This window comes from Fistularia commersonii, chromosome 14, assembly GCF_037954325.1.
Source record: "Fistularia commersonii isolate RoL2024-O1a breed Wild chromosome 14, RoL_Fcom_v1.0, whole genome shotgun sequence".
Classification (NCBI taxonomy): domain Eukaryota; kingdom Metazoa; phylum Chordata; class Actinopteri; order Syngnathiformes; family Fistulariidae; genus Fistularia; species Fistularia commersonii.
In genome coordinates this window covers 13,635,136-13,658,941 of record NC_141297.1, presented here as the reverse complement: position 1 = coordinate 13,658,941, position 23,806 = coordinate 13,635,136, and the positions used below count along the sequence as shown (strand labels likewise).

The 23,806-nt window shown below is 40.0% G+C and overlaps 1 protein-coding gene across 5 annotated transcripts in view; it reads right to left on the bottom strand.

Annotated features, from left to right (window-relative positions):
• Positions 1 to 23,806, bottom strand: part of LOC147227339 (plexin-A1-like) — a 299,109-nt gene that overhangs the window by 94,810 nt on the left and 180,493 nt on the right. For all 5 annotated transcript variants that reach the window (XM_086158939.1, XM_086158942.1, XM_086158943.1 and 2 more), the window contains exon 10: positions 472 to 672. In XM_086158939.1, coding sequence (XP_086015065.1) covers positions 472 to 672 — 201 coding nt within the window. The remainder of the gene's footprint in view (positions 1 to 471; positions 673 to 23,806) is intronic.

Sequence of the window (23,806 nt, the reverse complement as noted above, 5' to 3'; positions counted from 1 at the left end):
AATCATATGTCCCATTAAGTAAGTCATAATTTGCATCATTAAAATGCCTTCTGTCTGTCTAGTGACCTGAGTGGTTGCGGAGACATTAATAATCCTAAAATGGACCATTTGCTTTGATGGTTTGACAGAAGTGTAAGAACAGGAATCAGGAGTGGCGATGAAGAGGAAGTGACTAGTACTGTAACTTCCTCCCCAAAGTCTTTGCTAAGCAAGTAACTTACACCGCTGACCAAAAGCAAAATTGTTACAGGGGTCTGACTCTCATGTATAGAGCACCTTATGAAAAATGTGACAGCTGGGAGATCCAGGTAGTTGATGAGGACTTGCTAAGACTGTTATCAGTCAATAACAAGGCCTTTGACCACCATGGAAATTCAGATTTAAGCAGTCTTTTCAGGGTATTTAGTCCGCTTACCCTGCTGCATCTTAACTCCAAAGCTTAGTGTATGGTGAACAACACATGTGTCTTACCGTGGTCTTCTGACACTGGATGCTGGTGCTGTTGAACCTAAGAGCAGGAACGCTGTGTGTGTTCCCTTGGATATGGAAGATACATTCATAGTTCCTTTGTCCAGACTGTGGTTGGGGCAGGTTCTGGGCCAGCAGTGTTATCGGCCTCATAACTCCAGCAGGGATATAGATCTGAGTGGAGGGCAGGATCTGAGGACACTCCTGGAGTTGAGGAAAATAAAAATTTAGAGGTTGGGTTGTGACCGGAAACCTAAATTATGCACCTGGAATGTTTTGAGCAGAGTAAAGAAAGGAAAAGAAAAGCCACTATGACAGGTCACCATCTATAAATAGAAGAATAGACTGCTTTACATGCATTACAGTTACTTTGCACCTTCATTGATTTGAATTAAGTTGAATCAAGTCAGCTAGATGTGAATGTAGTGTCATCTAGCACAAGATGGATGTAGTAAATAAACAATTACAGGTATGAAATAATAAATATCCTGCAAATGCATGTTTATTCCCTGCTATAAAATGACTTTCACAAAATATTTTTTGGATAATTCTACTTTTATGAAAGAAAGTTTATCAGTGATTGAGATTGGCAGACACATATCTCATGAACAGTTTGTAGTTGTAGTCATGGAATTTTTGTGTTGCTGTACTGCTTGTAACCCTGTTGTATTGGTCGTGTAAAGATAATAGAAATGGTCCTACTCATAGGGGCGTATCTTTATTCTGGGGAATAATTTGTAATTCTGGGCTCAAATATTCTAATTTTTCTTCAGACTGCCCACTTCAAGGGTCACCACAGCCAATAATTTGCCTCCCTCTAACGCTATCCTCTGCATCCTCCTCTATCACACCAACTAACTTCATGCCGTCTCTCACTCCATCCATAAATCTCCTCTTTGGTCTTCCTATCGACCTCCTAGCAGTCACTTCCAGTCTCAGCATCCTTCTACTACAAATATTCACATTCTATCCTCTGTACATGTTCAAACTATCTCATATGCACTATCCCTCTGACTCATCCCTGATCCTTTCCATCCTTTACTTCCAAGCAGAATTTCAAAATTATCATATCTGTCACGTCCAACTCTGCCTTCTATCATTTTCTCAATGCCATTGTATCTAAGGAGTCAAAGAGCAGAGCTAAACCTATTCTTCAACAGGTTTGACATGACCACAGTGAGCTCAGTGATCTGAGCTCCCATCCCCCACCTCTTCACCCACTTACATCTCTGCTGAAGGTTCTGCTTTTGTCCCCATCAACATCTCCCGCTCCTGCTACGTCTACCCACCAAAAGTTATCTGATGACTCTTCCATATTTTGATGTATTTACCCTGAGGATGAGGAGTGGCATAGAGGAGTTCTGTTGAATGGAGCAACCAGAACCACCTTCAATTCTGCATGACTCAACAGGACAAGAAGATTTTGCAAGAGGACTTCGACAAGTATCTTATCTTGAACCAAACAACATTGCTAAACAAACGTTTTGTACACCTTTCCTTTCAATCTGGCTGATACTAGCTTATCTCACTTCACACCTAACAAGTTTCTCCACCCATTCCAAACTGCCTGCACTATTTACTTTACTTTTTTGCCACACTTTTACGCTAGGGACTGTTAGACCAAGTAATTAAATTCTCCCCCTTCTTCATCTCGCTGTTCTACTTTGGTCCGTCATACACATATACTCTGTTCTGCAGTGGCTAACCTTCATTCCTCTCATTTCCAGGGCATGCCTCCACCTCTCCAGATTTCCTTCCACCTGCCCCCTTATCTCACTACAGATCACAATGTCATCAGCAAACATCGTGGTCCATGGTAATTCTTTTCTTACCTCATCTGTCATCACCATAGAAAACCAGGAGAGGCTCAGAGCTGATCCCTAATTCAGGCCCAACTCCACCTTGATCTCTGTCACACCCATTGTAAATTTGACCACTTTCTTACAGCTCTCGTACATGTTCTCCACCACTCAATACTTCCTCACAACTGTATGCTTTTTCTAGATTTACAAAAGCACAATGCAACTCCCTGTGAGCCTTCTCTATTGATATTCTCAAAGCAAACGGTGCATCTGTAATACTTTCTTCCTATAAAACCATACTGCTGTTCACAAATGCTCAACTCCTTCCTCATTCTAGCTTTCTCTAATTTTTCATGACTATGCCTTATGGCTCATCAGCTTTATTCCTCTGTACCTACCAGAGTTCTGCACATCTCATACAAGATCGGCACATCACACTTCTTGTTGTATAATCTCCAATGCCCCACTGACTTCAACTTTACTAATCTCTGCTACTTTGTAGTCAAAAAGAGTCACCTCCTCTACTCTTTGTTCGCTCTCATTTTCCATATTCATCAACTCCTAAATGTCCTCTTTCTGTTTTCCTATTCCACTTCTGTCTCTTGTCCATTATTTCCTTTACTATCCTTAATCGCCCTAACTTGTTGCATGTCCTACCCATCACTATCTCTGTTTGTCAACCTGTATAAATCAGTCAATCACCCTCTTCAGTCCCCTCAGTGTACCACTTCTTTCTCTGCAAACACTCTTGCTCTTCCAAATTCCTCCACTAAGTTTCCTTTTCTTTTTTTGTTCCAGATGACACACCAAGAACTCTCCCACGTCATCCTGATCACAGTAGTTGGAGTTGTCCAGTCATCTGGAAGCACTTCCTGACCACCCAGGAGCTCTCTCAAATTGTTCCGTTAAGGGATAGTATTGCCTTATCTTGAAACTTCAGCAACAAATGATCAACACTAACGCACTTTTTATCAACCATTCAAAACTGAATGTAGAAGTCACTTATTAAGAATTAACCGGGAACCGGTAAAAATGCAGCATACTTAAAACAGAGACATAAACTAAAAAATACACTAAATGTACCCTATCTAATTTTGTGTGAATAAAAATCTAATAGCCAGAGACCTTTATAAACATGTAAAACAGCCACAGCCTGATGGATTACAGAGGAAGCTGAGAGGTAACTACAATTAGTTGGATCTTTCTGTTGTTCATTCATTACACCTATGTTGCTTAACACTGCATTAATGACTTAAATAAAATCACCGGTTTTCTCCATCAAAGTGACACTGAAACAAAGGCACAGCGATGCAATGTTCTCCAAGGTTTCCATATGTAATCTCATATATCAATAAATAAAACTTTAATAATTTTGTCTGTCACTGGTGAATTCTAGTTTTGAAATATCTTCTTAAATCAACCTTTCCTCGCGGCAGCTGATCAGAAACAAATCAATCAATCAATATCATGCTGCTTCCATATCTGTTTCAATTTTTCTAGCTCTTTGATTTTTGGGACAATCCAATTGATGCAAACAAAAATGTCAGAGAAAACATGCCCAGATAATATAATTTTTTGGCATCCATGAGTGATCGTCTTTCATACATCTCTTGATAAATTATGTGTGGAAAATGTGTAAATATGTAAATAATACAGTCTCTATTTCTCATCGAGTGTATCAAACAATATTTGCAAGACAATAAAACCCAATTACCCATGGAAGTAGTCATATTCACTACAGTGTGCTTGATATTCAGAAATGTAGTAAACAATCCGAAAAGCCAAACAAATACGAACATAGAGTTTATTAATTACTCTGTAATGCACTTGAAGCACCATTAAGCAAACTTATTTTCCCTTAAGGAGAGCAAAAGTTTTTTTTTATTTATTTTTTTAATCTTTTTATTAGAGATGATAAATCAGTGGGAACTGTGTTCAATTTAATCATGAATGAATACCTAAAGTCTAGGCACAGCAGCAGCCTGGTTGTCTGCCGAGAGGTGCTGAGGAACTGTCTAATGGAGCATCCGTAATGACTTGCAGATTGGTCTGGGAATGGCAAAGAGGATGAGGGAAGGAAAGGTTTGGATATAATAGCATCTGGAGACACTACTCTCCCGGGTGACAAGACTGGCACTGTCTGTGTATGTCTGCGTGTGTGAGTGTGAATGTGTTTTACATGGAAGTTAGATGGACATGCATTTTTGTGTTTAATTGAATATATTGGCAGTCTGCAGTTAAAATTTAAAAGATATAGACCAGTGATTCTGAAACATTTGATGACACCTCACTTCTTCTACTTTCCCTCCCTGCGAATAGGATTATTACATGTGTGACTATTGAATATCCAATATAGCGTTAGAGTTTTAAAAACAAATGATGTAGGTTAATATATCAGTCAATATTTGCACTTGCATTCCCCAAAGGCGAAGAGTGGAAAGGCAGTTGGTCTTGATGTATACCTGTGGAGGTGTTGAAGTATCAAGGAGTTGCAGCGGTAGAGTTTCTGATTATTTACTAGATTATTCAACAGGATCTTAGAAAGTTAGAAGATGCCTGAAGAATGGAGACAAAGTGTGATGGTGCCCATTTTTAAGAATAAGGGGGATGTGCAGAATTGCAGCAACTATAGAGGGATAAAGTTCAGGAGCCATCTAATGACGTTATGGGAAAGAGTACTGGAAACTAGACTGAGATCAGAAGTCAGCATTTGTGAACAGCAGTATGGCTTCATGCCTAAGAGTACTACAGATGCATTATTTGCTTTGAGAATGCTAATGCAAAGTACAGAGAAGGCCAGGGGAGCTGTATTGTGTTTTTGTAGACCTAGAAAAAGCATATGAAAGGGTGCTAAGAAAGGAAACTCTGGTATCGTATGAGGAAAGCTGGAGTGGCTGATAAGTGTGTTTGACTGGTTCAGGACATGTATGCTAACTGTGTGACAGTGGTGTGGTATGTAGTAAGGGTAACAGAGAAGTTCAATGTGGAGGTGGGACTCCATCAGCCCCTTCTTGTTTGCAGTGGTGATGGACAGGCTGACAGATGAGCTTAGACAGGAATTTTTAATCGACCACGATGTTTGCAGAACACAATGTGATCTGTAGTGAGAGCAGAGAAGAGGTTGAGGAAAATCTAGAGAGCTGGAGGTATGCACTGGAGAGGAATGAAAGCTAGTTGCATTGAGATAGAATATATGTGTATGAATAAGGGGAACCTGGGTAGAACGATGGGGCTACAGGGAGCGGAGATCAAGAAGTTGGAGGATTTCAGGTACTTGGGGTCAACAGTCCAGAACAGTGGAGTGCGTGAAAAAGAGTTGAAGAGACAGGTTCAAGCAGGTTGCAATGGGTGGAAAAAAGTGTCAGGGGTACTATGCAATAGAAAACTATCAGCCAGAATGAAAGGAAAGGTGTACAGGACTGGTGAGAGCAGTAATGATGCATGGCCTAAAAACAGTTACAAAGATGAAAAGACAGGAGGCAGAGCTAGAGGTCCAAGGATGAAGATGCTAAGGTTCTCTTTGGGAGTGACCAGGATGGATAGGATCAGAAATGAGTCAGTCAGGAGAACAGCACATGTTAGATGTTTTGGAGAGAAGGTCAGAGAGGCCAGACTGAGATGGTTGGTCATGTACAGAGGAGGAATAGTGAAAATATTGGTAGACGGATGCTGGAATTGGAGCTGCCAGGCAGGAGGCCTCAAGGAAGACCAAGGTGAAGATTTATGGACGGAGAGGAGATGAAGGTAGCTGGTGTGAGAGTGTAGGATACAGAGAATCGGGTTAGATGGAGAAGGTTGTTTTGCTGTGGCGACCACTGAGGGGAAAAACACGAAAAGAGAAGATCTTTTGACAAGCTTGACAACTGATGGTATGATGAATTCCTTAGGTATAATTTTCATCCTATGATTGGCATTAAATAGCAGCAAAATTCAAAGTGGCACCTGATGGGAAAAAAAAACCCCAAAACAACATGTTGCTTGCCACTGAATGTGCTTATCTATATTTGCCTTTCTGTCACATGTAACTTTCATGGACACTGGACAACATTTGCTCAGATTACTGAGCTAAAATGACTGCTAAGGAAAGAATAGGGAAGACCCTTAATCTCATCTTCTTATGAAACTGTTGTTTAACATTGAATACAACTACTGTTCAGTTGGAAATCACTGAGATACAAACAAATGCTTTTCAAAATTTTGCTTTTTGTCAAATAAGACTTAATTTTCAACAATTACGGTAGTTCATGAAAAGCGCAAATAAAATCGCCATGCAAAATTAGGCTGATCAAGGGATGCTTTTTTATTTTTCCATTTTAGGCAAAACAATGTGACTTTCATATTATTAACTTTGAACTCATTGATGAACTAAATATGATGTACTGATTTCCAACTTGTACAAGAAGCCAGGTGCCATTTTCTAATTTTGTTTTTCAAATCTGTTTTTTTTTTTTTTTTTTTATCTTAAAGTGCAGCTCTTTCTAAATAATGACATTTGCTGATAGATCCCTCAAATGTGAATCATAATGAACCCTGAGGGAATTACTCGAACCATTACTTACATGATAGGTATTACGCAGAGGGGAGATCATATTTTTGAAGAACCTGACATGATGTGAATGTGCTGATGTGGGCAGGAAAGAGAAAGTGAAGGAGGAGAGAAAAGGGAAAGAGACAGGGCGAGCATCAAATCAGTGCCACCAAGCCCAGTGAAGCAGACTGACAATTAGTGAGGCTGACGGTTTAAGTTGTAACTACGCACAGATGGAGACAGACAACTAATGAACTGCTTCTAGCCTATAGTAAAATTGAAAATACAGCTAAAGGATGGAAAAAAGTAAAGTGGATATGTGTGTATGCGTGTGTGTGTGTGTGTGTGTGTGCAATCTGAAGTAGCATTTTTTTTCAATGTCAAAGTACTGCACTGAAGCATCTGTTCCAATTGTGATGGGAGCAAACACACACTCACACACCCACACACACCACTTTTATATGTTCCTCCATAAGTGGTCAGAGCCACATCTGCATCACTCCCCTTGAACAGTTTGGTCCCAGTTGCATCAACTATGTATATGCACATATTTTTGTTTATAGACTTTCATATAATTGAAGCAAAAGTCAAAAAAAGGCTAAACCTGAGGGAATTTGTGACATGCATAACACACAGGTGCAAACATATTCAGTAATCTGCTCGGAACGTACACGTGTAGCACAAAGCCTCACAATGACACAAGCACATACAAAGGAATTGGGTAACAAAAGACTTTGCAACAGAGGATTGTGGGAGCTATTTCATTAGGAGTGGTGACAGGTGTCAGAGCTGAGTCTGCATCAGATAGAGGAGAAAAGCAACACAATGAGACACAGCAATCTGTTTTACCTGGGGGATTCTTTATATCCCACTTTTTCACCATTGCCGTTTCTTTCTACTTCCTTTGCACGAGTTGTCTTTTCTCAGTTTCTTGTTGCCTCAGTTTTTGACCTTAACTTATCTATGTTCAGTTAAGAAAGTATCCCGCAAATAATCCATAACATCCACAGATGGTTATCAGAGATCTTACTATAACAGTCAAGACAGATACACTGGCATTGCTCATCCATACAAAACACATTCTTAAGATAAAAATTTCACTGGAATGATGGGGGGGGGGCAACAGAGATAAATTACTGGCTGAGGAAAAGTGAGGTTGGGGCAAGCAAGAAAAAATGGGGAGTTGATCATGAAGGTCAGCTAGAGGTCCTGGGAGTCATTTACTCATTTATTAAAGCAGGGGATGAGACCAGAGGGGGTCGAATGTCCAGCAAATATGAGGCAAGGGTGGAGTTCTGCTACATGACAGTGATACAAAGCACTTATTTCTATTCAAACTACAGTTAAGCCCAGAAATATTTGGACAATGATGCAATCTTCATGATTTGGACTCTCATTGGCACCATATTGGATTTCAAATGAAACAACTACAACGGAATTGAAGTGCAGACTTTAAGGTTTAATTCAAGGGGTTGAACAAAAATATGAGATTAAACACATTGGAATTTTAGCTATTTTTATACAAATGCTCCTCATTTCAGGGGCTCAAAAGTAATTGGACAAATAAACATAAGCCAAAGTGAAATGTTACTTTTGTTGAGAATCCCTTCCAGGAAATGACTGCCTGAAGTCGGGAACCCATAGACATCAACAAATGCTGGGTTTCTTCCTTTGTGATGCTTTGCCAGGCCTTTACTGCAGCTGTCTTGAACAAGTGCAATGCATGCTCGATTGGGTTGAGATCTGGTGATTGACTCAGCCACTGCAGAATATTCCACTTCTTTGCTTTAAAAAACTCCTGGGTTGCTTTTGCAGTATATTTTGGATCATTGTCCATCTGTACTGTGAAGCACTTTTTGCTTCTGTCACATCAACAAACACAAGTGACCCAGTGCCATTGAAAACCATACATGCCCATGCCATCACACTGCCTCCACCATCTTTTACAGAAGATGTGGGGTGCTTTGGCTCATGAGCTGCTCCAATTTTTCTCCAAACTTTCTTCTTGCCATCATTCTGGTACAGGCTGATCTCCCAGAACTGGGCTGTCTTCTACAGGTGTTTTTTGGCAAAGTCAATTCTTGCCCTTCTATTTTTGAGGCTGATTGATGGTTTGCACCTTGTGGTGAATCCTTTTTATTTACTCTCATGAAATCATCTCTTTATGGTAGACTTAGATACTGATACACCTATTTCTTCACTTGAGTGGATGTTGTGAAGATTCCGTGACCATCCACCACTCTTGTCTTCCATGGACGCCTCGGCCTTTTTGAGTTCCCAAGCACACCAGTGGACTCTTTTTTTTCCCTCAGTATGTACCAAACTGTTGCTTTGGCCACTCCTAACATTTCTGCTATCTCTCTAAAGGATTTCTTCTTTTTTTCAGCCTCAGGATGGTCAGGCTCACCCCCATTGAGCGCCTCCTTTAACCTCATGTTGTGTTTTCACAGCAACATCTTCAAAATACAAACACTACACCTGGAATCAACTCCAGGCCCTTTAACTGCTTAATTGATGACAGGTTACTGAGGGAGGAGTCACGAGGTGGCTACGTAATAAAGAGCTGTAATTCCTAAACCTTTGATCCAATTTGGATGTGAATACTCTCAAATTACAGCTGATATTCTGCACTTTAAGCCCATATTGATTATATAATTGTATCCTTGATACATTTTTGTAAAGAGCTAAAATAACAAAACTTGTGTCACTGTCCAAATATTTCTGGGCCTAACTGCATGTCTTACATGGTCTATACAGATACACACAGGATACATTTAGACTATGTACACAGCACTTTCATATGTAGCCTCACACATATACTACACATTGATTCAGAGCTAAATCGTGCCCTCTGGCCCTCTGCTGCACGTTAGTACAATCTGATTTTTGTGCAATGTTTTACAGTTGCCTCTGGGCCAAAATACACATACACTGCGCTCAAAGTGGTAAAGGTGAGCCTTTAGCGGAATGGCCCTGACTTTGTCAATGATACTCCAAATTTAGAAAATCCTGCTCTCTAATGTCACTTGCTTGAGGCAACTATGGGCCTAAAGATTTTACCTTGACTTAAAACCAAAAGCTATATATTCGGAACATGTTGGATTTACAAATGAATTTAAGCTTGTAATAAAAATACATTGCCACAACACAATTCTAAAAAAGATCTGGGATGATGTGTGTTTTGCTCAAGAACAGTAAACATACTGTTAATGTGTGATTGCTGAGCCCTGATCATTACTGAAACCCGTAAAATAACAGAGAAGAAAAAAAAGCTCCATTCAAAACTCTAGACTCAGGCAAATAAGCTGCATTTTCTGGATCTCACTAGTTGACAGGACTTCTGGACCCAAAAATGTTAACTTGGCACTGCTATTGTTGGCTTCATTATTGCTTCAAATTATCAACTGTAAATTGAACTGACCAGTGAGCCTGATTGACCAGATGAATGATTCCATCTGGGGGTGCCGCCCCCCCTGCATTCTTTGTCTTGCACTTCCTCACCAGCCCCTAGTTCCTGATTTTCCACATCTCCCCTTGCCAGCTCCTAGTTCATGTAACTCCTGACGGCTCTCCTTGACACCTCCTTGTTCCTGAGACCCCTGTGACATCCCCCAGGAGACAACCCAGTCCCAGCAAAGCTCCCCATTCATCTTCCTTGGCAAATGAACCCCTTAGGATACCCTCCCTCCCGAGTGTCTTTGCATTTGGGTCAGGCACACCTTCCTCAACTATGACTCAAAAAAATTAGTCCAGTCAAAAAAGAATGAATGAAAGAATAAATAGTGAATTAAATTACCAGAAAAGATTTTCAATCAATACTTTGGAATTCCCTAACTGAACGTACAAGCATTACTAAACTTCATACTGCACTAACTATGGTATACTTGTTTCCACTTGCTTTGGTAAAAACAATATGTACAATCTGGCCATTCTGACCCAGCGGACGCTATCTGGAGAGCTGTTGCTGAGCAGAGTTCTCTTGTTCACTCCTGCGACGCTGTTCTTAGATACCTCAGCTTACAACAAGAGAACACTACTACTCAGCTACTCCTGGGTCTTCACCCTAGTCCTTCTCCTCCTCCAACAGAGGTCCCCTCTGCTCCGCCAGTTTCCCAGGCCCTTGCCACCTCTTGATATGTTAGCTCACCCTCAACTCATGTAAATCCTGTTGGTCTCTTCTTTTCCCTGTTCAACCTCTTATCACCCAGGTGCCCAAAACTCTAAACCAGATGTCCGCCAGTTCTCAGCAGACGACGCCAGCAAGACCCCGGCTCCCATCCTGCACCTGACTGCACTGTTGGGCTCTTCCCAGGGACATTGAGGAGGTCATTAACAAGGCGCTTCAGACGCAACCAGACCCCAGCTCTGGACCGCCCGGGTCCCCACCTCGGTCTGCTCTCATCTTATCCACTGGCCCCACTCTTCCAAGTTTTCTGCCCATTCGGGTATCAGCAGAACAATGCTTGGCTTGGGCTCTGGCTTCAGCCCCCAGCACCAGTGAGCTTGATTGAATAGGGGAATTAATTCAGCTGGGGGTGCCGGCACACATACGGCTGATCAGGCCTTGTCAAGCGGAGGATAAGAGGAGCCTGCTATCCAACACCTTTGGTGCCAGATTGTTGGGTCTTCCTCGCGAGTTCATTACCCCTTGCATTCTTTGTCTTGTGCTTCCTCACCAGCTTCTAGATCCTGTGACATCCCCCCAGGAGAAAACCTGGTCCCAGCACAGCTCCCTATTCACTTGCTCTGATAAAGGCAATATGTACTATCCTAAAACTGTATGTTCTATTGATAAAGTGGCTTGAGATTCACATACCATTCACTTACAAAAGCAAATTATACAATGGTGTAATATCTAGATATAGACACATGGGAATTTGCAGATTTTAAATGCTGTGTTTAACTGATAATAAACTCTGAGAAGATACTTGTAAGCCCCATCCCCTAAAAAAAACAAAATAAACCACTTTTCATTGTTTGAAGACATGTTGATCATTGTGAGAATTTCTAACACCAAAGCCATGGCTAACAATTTCAACCTTCATTACCCCCAACTGTTTTGTGCTTTTTCTGTTCATTTAAATTAAATGACTATTGCAGTCAAACTGTTGTGTTTCAATATTTACTCATCCACAATGTAAACAATTACCCTGAAACTTCAGTCCACTACTTCTGAGGAATCATAACATCAAAGGTGATGGTCAGAGTTGAGGCTGTCACCCATGAGGCCACCTCACTGACTGTTTTGTCCTATGATTGATGAGAAAGTTGGAAGTCGGTGTGTGTCGGGGGTAAACCTAGTGTAGAGGGTCCCTGTGGATTAGTGTTTCAGTCCAATGAACCGTTTCAGAGAGGAGGGGTTGAGACCCCATCGACCACGACTTAAACACGCGTATGCACACACAGCCACAGGACCTGATATGATGACCACATCTCCCAGGAGGCAGAGGAAGATTCATCTGTTGAGCAATGTCTCAGGTTAGACTCTAATATAGTTATCCCCTTAGAGAATAAATCTGACATGGTGACACACACACATTGCGAAAAGCACAATATTGGCACATGCTATTAATCCTAATAGCTCTCCCTTTTCAGTCAACACAGAACGGTCTTACGGTTTTATCTAACATCTAAAAAATGCTAATCCTTTTCAGATATGTCTTTCTCCCCATTTTCACATTTTTCCCTTTATCTTTTTGTTTTTCTCTTATAAACTAGAATACTAAGTCAATGCCAAATGGGAAGCTTCCTCATTCCAAACTATGACAGATCGTTATTTCTTCTATACCCAAAGTTGTTAAACATTATACCATCCCCCTATCAACTGCCTATGCAGTGATAGTTGTAGATTGTATAATGTAAAAAAGAAAAGAAAAGGGGGTCACACAAAGGCCAAGCTTAAAGAAATGTCCATTAGAGAAGCAGCAGGGCCAAAACCCAATGCACAAGTGGGCCTCCCTGCAGTTGAGCAATAATGTTCGGTATGCAGATTGTGTGTGATACTACATGAATATAAGTAATAGTATTTTGTGGGCAACGCAGGACCTAATGGACTTTTTTCAGATGCTAGCCTGGGGTTATTAGAATTCAGAAGTTCCCAGCAGTTGCTTTTCGCTTGTTTTCTGAGTTTCTCTGTGTGGCGTTCTGTAATTACTTTGAGTCCTGTCTCCTCCATCAAGCCTCAGGGTGGACTCAAAAATGTAGAGTGATCTATTGTTCTCTACAAATACCTCGAACCTCGCCCTTAACAATGCATTCAAATCCATCCCACTCTACAATCTGTTACTTCTAAGGGGCCACCATAATTAAACAATAGCTCTTTTGATAAGATTAAATTTAAAAAAAACACGTAAATAGTGTAAATCTTTGATAGTTCTATTGCTGGACATGATGGTGTAGTGGTTACTGTTAAGCATGTAAAAGACCACAGTATACTGTATTTTTTGGACAATAATTCACACTTTTTTCATGGTTTGCCTGCTAGAATGTAGGATGACTCTGGTGACAAGGAAGATCAAGAGTACCAAGGCAAAGGGAGGAGTGTTGTATAGTTTCCAGAGAGGAGTTGAGAAAGGCCCTGGGTGTCGAAATGACAACGACAGGACAACGACAGCTAATGGACAACAACAGCTAATGTAATTAGGGAGACAGGTAGGAGGGTACTTGGTGTGTCATCTACAAAGGAAGTAGATAAGGAGACTTAGAGGTGGAATGCGGAAGTGCAGGAGTATACACAGAGAAAGCGGTCAGCAAAGAAGAATTAGGACGCTGAAAGGGTCGAAGAGAACAGACAGGAGTACAGGGAGATACAGTATGAGGTAAACTTAAAAGTAGCAAAGGCAAAGAAAGGGCTTGCGGTAACTTGCATGCTCGGTTGGACAGTAAGGAAGGAGAGAGTGATCTATACAGGTGGGCGAAACAGAGCGTTAAATATGGAAAGGATATACAACAGCTCCGGGTGATTAAGGATAGAGAGGGAAATGAATTGACAGATGCTAGAAGAGTGATGAGAAGCTGCAACGAGAACTTTGAAGACCTAATGAATGTGGAAAATGAAAGAGGCAAGAGTAGAAGAGGTTACTATTGTAGACCACAAAGTAGCACAGATTAGTAAAAGTGATGTGAGGAGGGCATTGAGGAGGATAAAGAGTGGAAAGGCAGATGGTCCTGATGACATACCTGTGGAAGTGTTAAGGAGATGCAGTGGTAGAGTTTCTGACAAGATTATTCAACAGGATCTTAGAGAGTTAGAAGATGCCTGAAGAATGGAGACAAAGTGTGATGGTGCCCATTTTCAAGAATAAGGGGGGTGTGCAAAATTGCAGCAACTACAGAGGGATAAAGTTCATGAGCCATCCAATGACGTTATGGGAAAGAGTACTGGAAACTAGACTGAGATCAGAAGTCAGCATATGTGAACAGCGGTATGGCTTCATGCCTAAAAGACTACTAACGCTAAGTACAGGGAAGGCCAGGGGAGTTGTATTATGTTTTTGTAGACCTAGAAAAAGCATATGACAGGGTGCCAAGAGAGGAACACTGGTATTGTATGAGGAACTCTGGAGTGGCAGAGAAGTACGTTAGACTGGTGCAGGACATGTATGCTAGCTGTGAGACAGTGGTGAGGTGTGCTGTAAGGGTAATAGAGAAGTTCAAGGTGGAGGTGGAACTCCATCAGGGATCAGCTCTTAGCCCCTTCTTGTTCGCAGTGGTGATGGACAGGCTGACAGATGAGGTTAGACAGGAATCTCTTAGGACCATGATGTTTGCAGAACACATTGTGATCTGTAGTGAGAGCAGATAACATGTTGAGGAAAAACTAGAGAGGTGGAGGTATGCTCTGGAAAGGAGAGGAATGAAGGTTAATGGCATTAAGACAAAGTATATGTGTATGAATAAGAGGAACCTGCGTGGAACGGTGAGGCTACAGGGAGCGGAGTTCAAGAAGTTGGAGGATTTCAAGTACTTGGGGTCAACAGTCCAGAGCAGCAGAGAATGTGGAAAAGAGTTGAAGAGATGGGTTCAAGCAGGTTGGAATGGGTGGAGAAAATTGTCAGGGGCACTATGCAATAGAAAACTATCAGCTAGAATGAAAGGAAAGGTGTACAAGACAGTGATGAGACCAGCGATGCTATATTGCTTTGAAGCAGGGACAAAGACGAAAACACAGGAGGCAGAGCTAGGGGTCACAGAGATGAAGATGCTAAGGTTCTCTTTGGGAGTAACCAGGATGGATAGGATCAAGAATGAGTATCATAGGAATGGCACATGTTAAATGTTTTGGAGAGAAGGTCAGAGAAGCCAGACTGAGATGGTTTGGTCATATATAGAGGAGGGATAGTTGGATACTGGAATTGGAGCTGCCAGGCAGGAGGTCTCGAAGAAGACCAAGGAGAAGATTTATGGATGTAGTGAGAGAGGATATGCAGGTAGTTTGTGCAAGAAAGGAGGATACAGAGAATAGGGTTAGACAGAGAAAGTTTGTTTTGCTGTGGTGACCCCTGGAGGGAAAAGCTGAAAGAAAAAGAAAAAGATAATCTGTTTCCTGGCTTTTTTCCTCTCTCTTACTGCTTTTACATTAATTCATCTGGAAGATGAACACGACAGGAAAAGACAAAAGGAGAAGAAGATGATTTAATTTTAGTGTTTCAAATATTTGGTTTAAGGAGTGAGTTTATGGGTCGTTCATTGCCAACTCTGGCCTACTATATCCTCCAAATAAAACATAACAAAAAATAAAGAAAAATATGAAAGTCTACTCTTGCTAAACTGTTTCATGTTTTTATCATGTTTAAATAACCAGAAACCTAAAACTGAACTTTTGAGAGAGTTCTGCCTATTTCCAACAATGTCCCTTCAGATATGCAATTAAGCCGCAGCAAAGATACCATGGCTGCTGGGAAAGACCTCCACTCAATTGACTGTATAGACCTCCTCACACATCTCCATTAGAATAGCAGTTTGTAATCTCTGATGCCCCAGCCTGATTGTGTGTCTATCTGAATGCTATCAGACCCGGATGGTCAAAGAGGAGGATGTCGCTGATAAGCATCAGCCATTGGATCGATGGAAGCTTCTAAAAAAACAGTTAGGTTGTGCGTTTGTGCAAGTGTCAGAGGGGGACACAAAAGATACATGAAAGATAAGCTATTCAGGGTGGCCCAGTGAAAGTAAACCTTTTACACTTCCTTCTTTGACCCGGCAGGAATTACACTTTTACATTGTGTTTCATGCAGAAAAGGAAAGAATAAGAATAAGAATAAGAACAACTTTATTAATCCCGAAGGAAATTGCAGTGCCAGAGTTACAGAATATAAAACAGTAATAAATAATAAAAGAAAGGCAGAATTAGAAATAAAAATAAACTATAAACTATAAAGTGTTTCAGTGAAACTATAAAGTGTCTTAGTTAGCAGTGATAAACCTATAAGTGTCTTAACATTATAATGTAGCAGTTATGAGATGAGATGAAATATTGCACAGTGTAGCTGTTATGAGATGAAATAATGCACAGAAAGCATGTTCCTTGTCATATGGAAACCAAACAAAAAGCCGGAAATCTTTTTTAGAATATGACCCAATGAATTATAAAGATGTCTATGACCCAACTAAAGACTAGCCAACTTTTCAAGGTCACCATAAATACCCAGAGAAGCACTGACTCCCCAGTTGTTAGACTACACGAGTTGGGGTGTATTTTTTGTGAAAAAGCAAATCATTATAAAAGGCATCATTGCTAAAACAAGAGGTGGAGGTAGCTAGGATTTAGATACAGTGATGAAAGCCACTGGTTGTCTTTGCAAAATATATTTCATATGTAATTCTACATTTGTGACACATTTCCTGCACATCTTTCAAAAAAAGAAGAAAAAAAAAGCATTGCCTTTGCTCAAATGAACCCTCTTTGTTCTCTCAGGTATAGGGACTGAGGGCAGGCAGACATCCTTTGCACCAGCCAAGGAGCTTCTAGAGTTTCTCTTTTGAATGAAAGACACTTTGAACTCTGCCAAAAGCCTTTTGGAGTGTCCACCCACTCCCATCAGCTCGGCTCCATGGGGGATGTTCAGTGAAAGAAGCAGAGTGGCAATGATAAAACAGACAAAAATAAAGTTTATACTGCTGCAAATTGAGGTGCTGATACTAATGAGCAGGTATGATATTTTGAATTCAGTAAAAGCTAATCTGATAGATAACCTCATTTTGTCTGGATTTGCAAACATGATTTGTCTTGTATTCCTTAATCATTTTTCAGCAACTTATTTCACACTTTCATCATGTCTCATGAGAAATCATTTCACACCTATCCCATTGCTTTTCAATTTTGTGACAATATTGTAACATAAGGAATGTGATCTTTTTTCTGCACTTCATCAAGTATTAGAGTGAAAAACATTCCCTGGATTTACTAAACTTGAATCACACTAATGACATCTGCAAAAATGGGAAAAAAAATAGGCTGATGCCAACAATTTTAAAAGGAAAAGTGTTGTCAGAATGGTGGAGCATAACGAAGAGATGGGCGGTTTCAAATGGCTTGGGTTGTGTTTTTCCAAGATTGATGTGAACTGCAAAAATACAGAAATGGCTGAATGAAGCACTTTATCTAATACCTTAAAGATATTCACATTTGGACCACAAATATTATCATAGGTCAAAATAAGTCAAAACTATGGAAAGAAAGGAGACTCTATCAGTGTAATGTGAGAATATTTTATCCCTTTCAAGATTACAAAGCCATTGTAATGCTGTCCTCCCTTCATTTTTGCTTTTTGCCTTAGGCCCATAGCTAAGCTCTCTAATTGTGCCTTGGAGACAAATAAAGTTCCTCTGACTCTGATAGCTATTTGATTACTTGAAGGAGTCATTATGGGTAATCAAGCCCAAACACATTTTCTATAGGTGAATGACATTCCAAGCATATTAAAATCACAAAATGTACAGAGGCAAATCTGAAGTCGCACCATATCTCAGATAAAACCATTGTAAAAGTACTTGAAAAGGGTTTCTGTTGAATGAATTCCCTCAGGTATGGAATACATAGATGACAAACTTCAAAACAATGTCAGAAAAATGATGCTATTCATTTTCAAATCATCCATATGATACCACTCCACAAAACTGGAGTGACATTTAACAAAGACTGACCACCCGAATCAAACCGCAATCCTATCCCATCTCCTTTCCTGCAATGTAGTACCAACCGAAGGGATTTGTAACTGACATGCCTGGACAAGGCTGATTTCACAACTAACGTGTTTGACCCATCTGGTCCACTTTCTTGGCCGGGGGAGTCTCAATAAAATAAGGAAAATCATATCACAAGACTGAAAAGTAGTGGTACTCCTGTTAATTCGTCTACCCTCCTTCTGAGTGCAGTGACTCATCAGTTAGATGGCCATAAAATTCATCTACTGAGACCCCAAGCATCATCAAAACTCTTCCAAAACTCATTTCCCGCATACAGTATGATTACTCTTGTGCTTTCGGAGCAGGAGCAAATTGAGTTATTAAGCGCTGAGCTTGAGGGAAAAGTGGGGTCAGATGAGGAGTAACACAGGGAAGTGTCATTAGGATTGAAAATACACAATTGAGAAACCTGTTTTTTTTTTTTTTTTTCATGGATTTATGTGACTGTCTATTTGACAGAAAATGTTCCTGTCTTCATGTTGCTGCTGATTATAAGAAAACAAGTACACAATTCCTAAATGTCAATGAAGATTTCCTCACTCTACTCTGCATACAAAAGAACTACATAAAAAGGAAAAATAAAATGGATGCATTGAATGATTTACACCAGCAGATAGGAAAGAAGAAAGTAGGGCAGATGGCATTAACTAAATGACATGGAATTATTAAGCAGAGACTGAGGAAACATGGGACATGGACGGTGTTATAACCCTCAAGTATCTTTCATCTCCTGAATGGTTAAACATCATCCCGATCCAGCATGCCTCTCCTCATTCTATCCACTCACTATTTCCTTTGTTAAAGCAGCTCCTTCAATCTTTTTTTTACAAGCACTATTCCTATTTCTTGTTTTTTTTTTCTTATCCCTCTGAATTTTCCTTTTTTTTTTCTTCTGCTATCAGACAACTTCATCTCCCCAATGTCCTTCATGTTTTTCATGCCAAGCTCAATTATTCTAAACTTTAAATCAATCCAACAACTACAACAGCAACATGTTCTCATAACACAGTCCTTTAAGAAAGTAATGCATAGAAATGTCTCCAGATGAAAGATGCCCTGCAAGTTCATCACCTCCTGTGTGGAACAACCTTTCCTCTGCCTGCACTTGTTGAAAGTTTAAGTCAGTTGAACATTACACAGGGACGGTTGAGGCCATATAGTACGGTTTAAGTGTGAAAAACTGAGGTCAAGGGTCATGTAAAGAATCCAGGTGGCGGCTAGTATGTAAATGAAGATCTTTTACAGGACACATCAGTGTTAGAAGTGATCCCAAGCTCCTTTTGTTAAATATGACAAATGTGATGCATTGTTTTTCTAAATAACTTCATTAGAACTGTTTCACGAAAGCTGGTTGAGGCACGATATACAGCACAATACTATATATTTAAATTTCACAAACCCGTGAATAGTTTGATCGAATGTTCTCGTATATCTAGATGTAGATGATTAAATGGCAATATCTATAAGACCTTATTTTAACTGGTGATTTGTCCAAAATCTTAAAATACAGACCCACAACATATCATGTTATCGACCATGACCACCTATGAACTCCACATGTAAATAAACCCAGCCTTTGTGTAGCTTTTACATGTATTAAAGGTTTGATTTAGATTATAGACCCTCCTTCTGTCATGTTGAATAGAGTGTAAAGATGAATTTGTCACCAGTGAGAAAAATGAAAGTAACCATCACAGGCTGATTGGCATACCTGGATGATGGGAATTGTAATAATTCATTCAATTCAATTGTTATAATTGATTCATTTACTGCACTCACAGATGGAGACATTATGTGCTTTTTGTAAACTCAGTTTGATGAAAGAGAAACTGGTCTTCTTATGAAGTTTCCTTCGTACAACTGTCCTAACAACTAGGCCAATACTACCCCCCTTCCCTCCTGCTTTATTGTGGGCACTCCACCTTGCGTTCCTCATCTCATCTGCCTCTCTCCATTAAACAAGCTGACGATCAGAGAAGCATCTGGAGATACGTCTTTAAGCTTTAATACATCTTGAATAATTAACACGCATGGGCATGTGTACACACAGCCGAGTCTAGCAGGCAGCTCCCCTCTGCCATGGACAGACCCAGAGGGAGAGGGGAAACTCGCCCAGTGCCAGACTCAGAGCCTCAGAGCTGTGTAGCTCTGGGCTGCCCAAATTCCAGTGAAGACCAACAATGGAGCGAAACTGTGAAACGTTTGGCTGGCAGGCAGACAGAGATGGTGCTGGGCTTTTTTTAATTGACCTGATGTGGTGATTGTGAGAGTTGGGAGGGTAAGGGACAGTGACACTATTAGGCAGTGGGCAAAGAGAGGGGTGACTTGTGGCTTGTGTTTGTATGTGTGTGCATGTATATATATATGTGTGTGTGTGTAGCATAGTGACAGAAAGATATGACCAACTAGCCAGCACACACACCACAGTGACACATCTTTTAATTAACAGTACAATAGCCAAGGCTGATCCATAGTTCTACAATCACCTGCTGATCATCTGGAGCCCATTAGTGATTATCAATGAGGCTGAGCTACAAAAGCCAAGGGTTCAATCCCCTGTGGAACAGCAAAGCAGTATGGAGCTGTTGTACATTAGTGAATGGAACGCAGTCATGCAACCACAGGGAGAGGAGAAAAAGATAAATGACATTAATGATATGAATGAAAAGGAGAGAGGGAAGATGAAGGCATTGGAAAAAAAACTTTGAGAAATATGGAAGAAATACAGACAAAGACAACATGCAACTGGGCGAGTGAGCAAGTAAGCAAGCAAGCATAAAAGACAATGAATAATGGCAAGACAGAAAGAAAAAGAAAAGGGAATAAAGAGGAGACTTTCTGAGGTGCAAGCTCACACAATGAAAAGGTCAGTGCTTCACTTGTAAAATGAAATGTTTCTGAGTGGCTGATGGTGAACAACTTCTGGCTCATAATGAGCAGATATTTTGATGTGACTTCACTCTGAGAATATGTTAATGAATATTTAAATTGCCTGTAGATGCTTCACTTTTCCTTACCACAATTCAAAAAAATAACACAAGTTTCAAACTATATATATGTATATATTTGCTCCCCCATAAGGGTGGAATATATTGCTACTGAAATATGACTCAAATATAGTTCCTGGAGTGTAATACACAGTGGATTCCATAACAGATGAAAGTGAAGGTATGACAAGTATCAAATTGTGAATATATATATATATATATATATATATATATATATATATATATATATATATGTATAATTACCATTTCAATTTTCTCAATTAACCCAATGGAAAACCTTAGCATAAAACCTTTATAATGTGTAACCTAAAATGGGTACATTGCCAGGAGTGTTAGATCAAAATATAAAAATAAAATAAAAATGCTGGAAAAGACAATATATATGATATATATTTATATACATATATACAATTCATAATTATTGTATGATACTATACAAAACTAATTATATTATACCACTGGCGTATTAACATTGTGTTGTTAACCTACTAAAATCCAGTGGGAAATCAAGCATTGCATTTTAATGTGAATTTGATTTTCCACAAAGTGGGAACTTAACCTGACATCTATCTGACAATGGTGTGCAACTGGCATGGAGTGCTGCCTGTTTGATGGCTATACGGCTTATTATATAAGTTATATTTGATTAAAATATATATAACCTGTAAACATGGATGGTTATTGAACAATGATTTACTCTTAAACAATCCGTTCAATTTAGTAACACTAGACTTTTGCTCAAAAACGACATATCATATAAATATTATAGAATAGGTTGCCGTGCTCTCTGCCTTTATTTTTCACATTGCTTTATGTTTCATTTTTTAACACATTTGGCATGATTATATTTTGAATAGTAATGTCCAATTTCAGAGTGGATCCATATCGAAAATACAAGTTGTAACTATCCATCCATCCATCTTCCCCTGTTTATCTGAGGTCAGGTCGTGGGCAGAGAGGCCCAGACTTCCCTCGCCACAGCCACATGGTCCAGCTTTTCTGGGGAGATCCCAAGGTGTTCCCAGGCCAGCCTAGAGACACAGCCACTCCAGCGTGTCCTGGGTCTTCCTCATAGTTTCCTCCCACATGGACATGCCCAGAATAACTCCCCCGGGATGCGTCCAGGAGGACCTCATCTGATTCCTCTCTATGCTGAGGAGCAGTGACTGTACTCTGAGCCCCTCCCAGATGGCCAAACTTCTCACCCTATCTCTAAGGGAGAGCCGGCCACCCTGCAGAGGAAACGCATTTGGGCCTCTTGCATCTGCAATCTCATTCTTTTTGGTCACTACCCACAGCTCGTGACCGTAGGTGAGGGTAGGAACGGAGATCGACCGGTAAATTCACAGCGATAGAACGGTACAGAGTTCGCATCACTGCAGATATTGCACCGATCCGCCTGTTGATTTCCCACTCCATCCCTCCCTCTATTGTGAATAAGACCCTGAGATACTTGAAGTCTTCCACTTAGGGTAGTTGTGACTATTTCAAAGCAATATTCAAACATACCCTGCCCCCCCACCTCTCTTTGCCAAACTATCGCTATTCTTGACTTTGTGCCAATGATATGATTGAATGCCATGATTGCAATGACTGCCAATGATGACAAATTTGACAATGGATGAATAATTCTCCGCACATTTTTCAGCATACGGCTGATGGATATAATTGTTGGAATGAAGAAAATCTTATGGAAAAAAACATGAAAAGTTTTAATCAGCTATACAATTAAAACAAACAAACAAACAAAGAAAACAAAAGAAACAAAAAAAAATATATAATCAAAGCGCCTGCAATTTTGTGATCTTTGCTGTCAGTCATCTCCTTCATTAACTCGGTTTTGGGAGATTAATTATCATCCGTAAAATATGTGAATGAACAGCTTAATTAACGAGTAAGCAAGTTTCAATCAATTAAATGAATAAACAGAAAGGCTTGTAGATGAGACAATAAATACGTATTAAATAATAAGTTTTTTTCTATTACATTCATGTGTTTTATTACTATTCAATTTTGCCTATATTCTCCAATCCGAATGAAGTCATTTGAAACAACCCCTGGCAGCTCCACAAGCCCAATGCAGAATCACTGGAGCAAGGAAAATCTGTTTGTCTCTGTGCTTTGTTTGTCCTGGTGTTTGATTCTCTCATTGTTTGTATTTATGCACATTTCTGCTGATGGCCTGTTCGAATATTTCTCCAACTCTGGCAATTTTCTGCCTGGTCGCCTCTAATGTGCCTCTCTCTTTATCTGCTGTCACAACACAGCTGATTTATATATATTTACATATCCGGAAAGTGACAGTGGAGAATTAAATTTACTTTAACGCAAAAAAAAAAAAGTGTACATTCTTGGTTATCTGTTTACACACTGCTGAGGAAAGTGCATATCATCGTTTGTTTCTAATTTACCTGTATCATAGATTTACAAATGCTTTGAATTTCATCAAATATGAAGTCAGCTTCAAGGAACAAGACAAATGCCTTTGGGAAGATAACCAGTGTAGTGTGAATTCAATCACTTTGGCAACCGACTGCTAATGACACAGGGGAAAACTTCCAAGCAGCAGAGATGGGCAATATTGCTTTCAGCAGGGACTGTGCACCGGCACATTTCAACAGAATCAGAAAATAAATGTGTGACGACAAAACCACTGCTGTTGGCAAAAGTGCATGTGTGTGTGTTGCTTGGAAATGAAATCTGCTCATTGACAGAGCCAGAGCATAAGGATACATTTGGAGTGTATCAAAAATTTTAATGTTGACTCGTTTGAAGCTTGGATGTTTTCCAGCTAATAATAATTCCAGTCACGC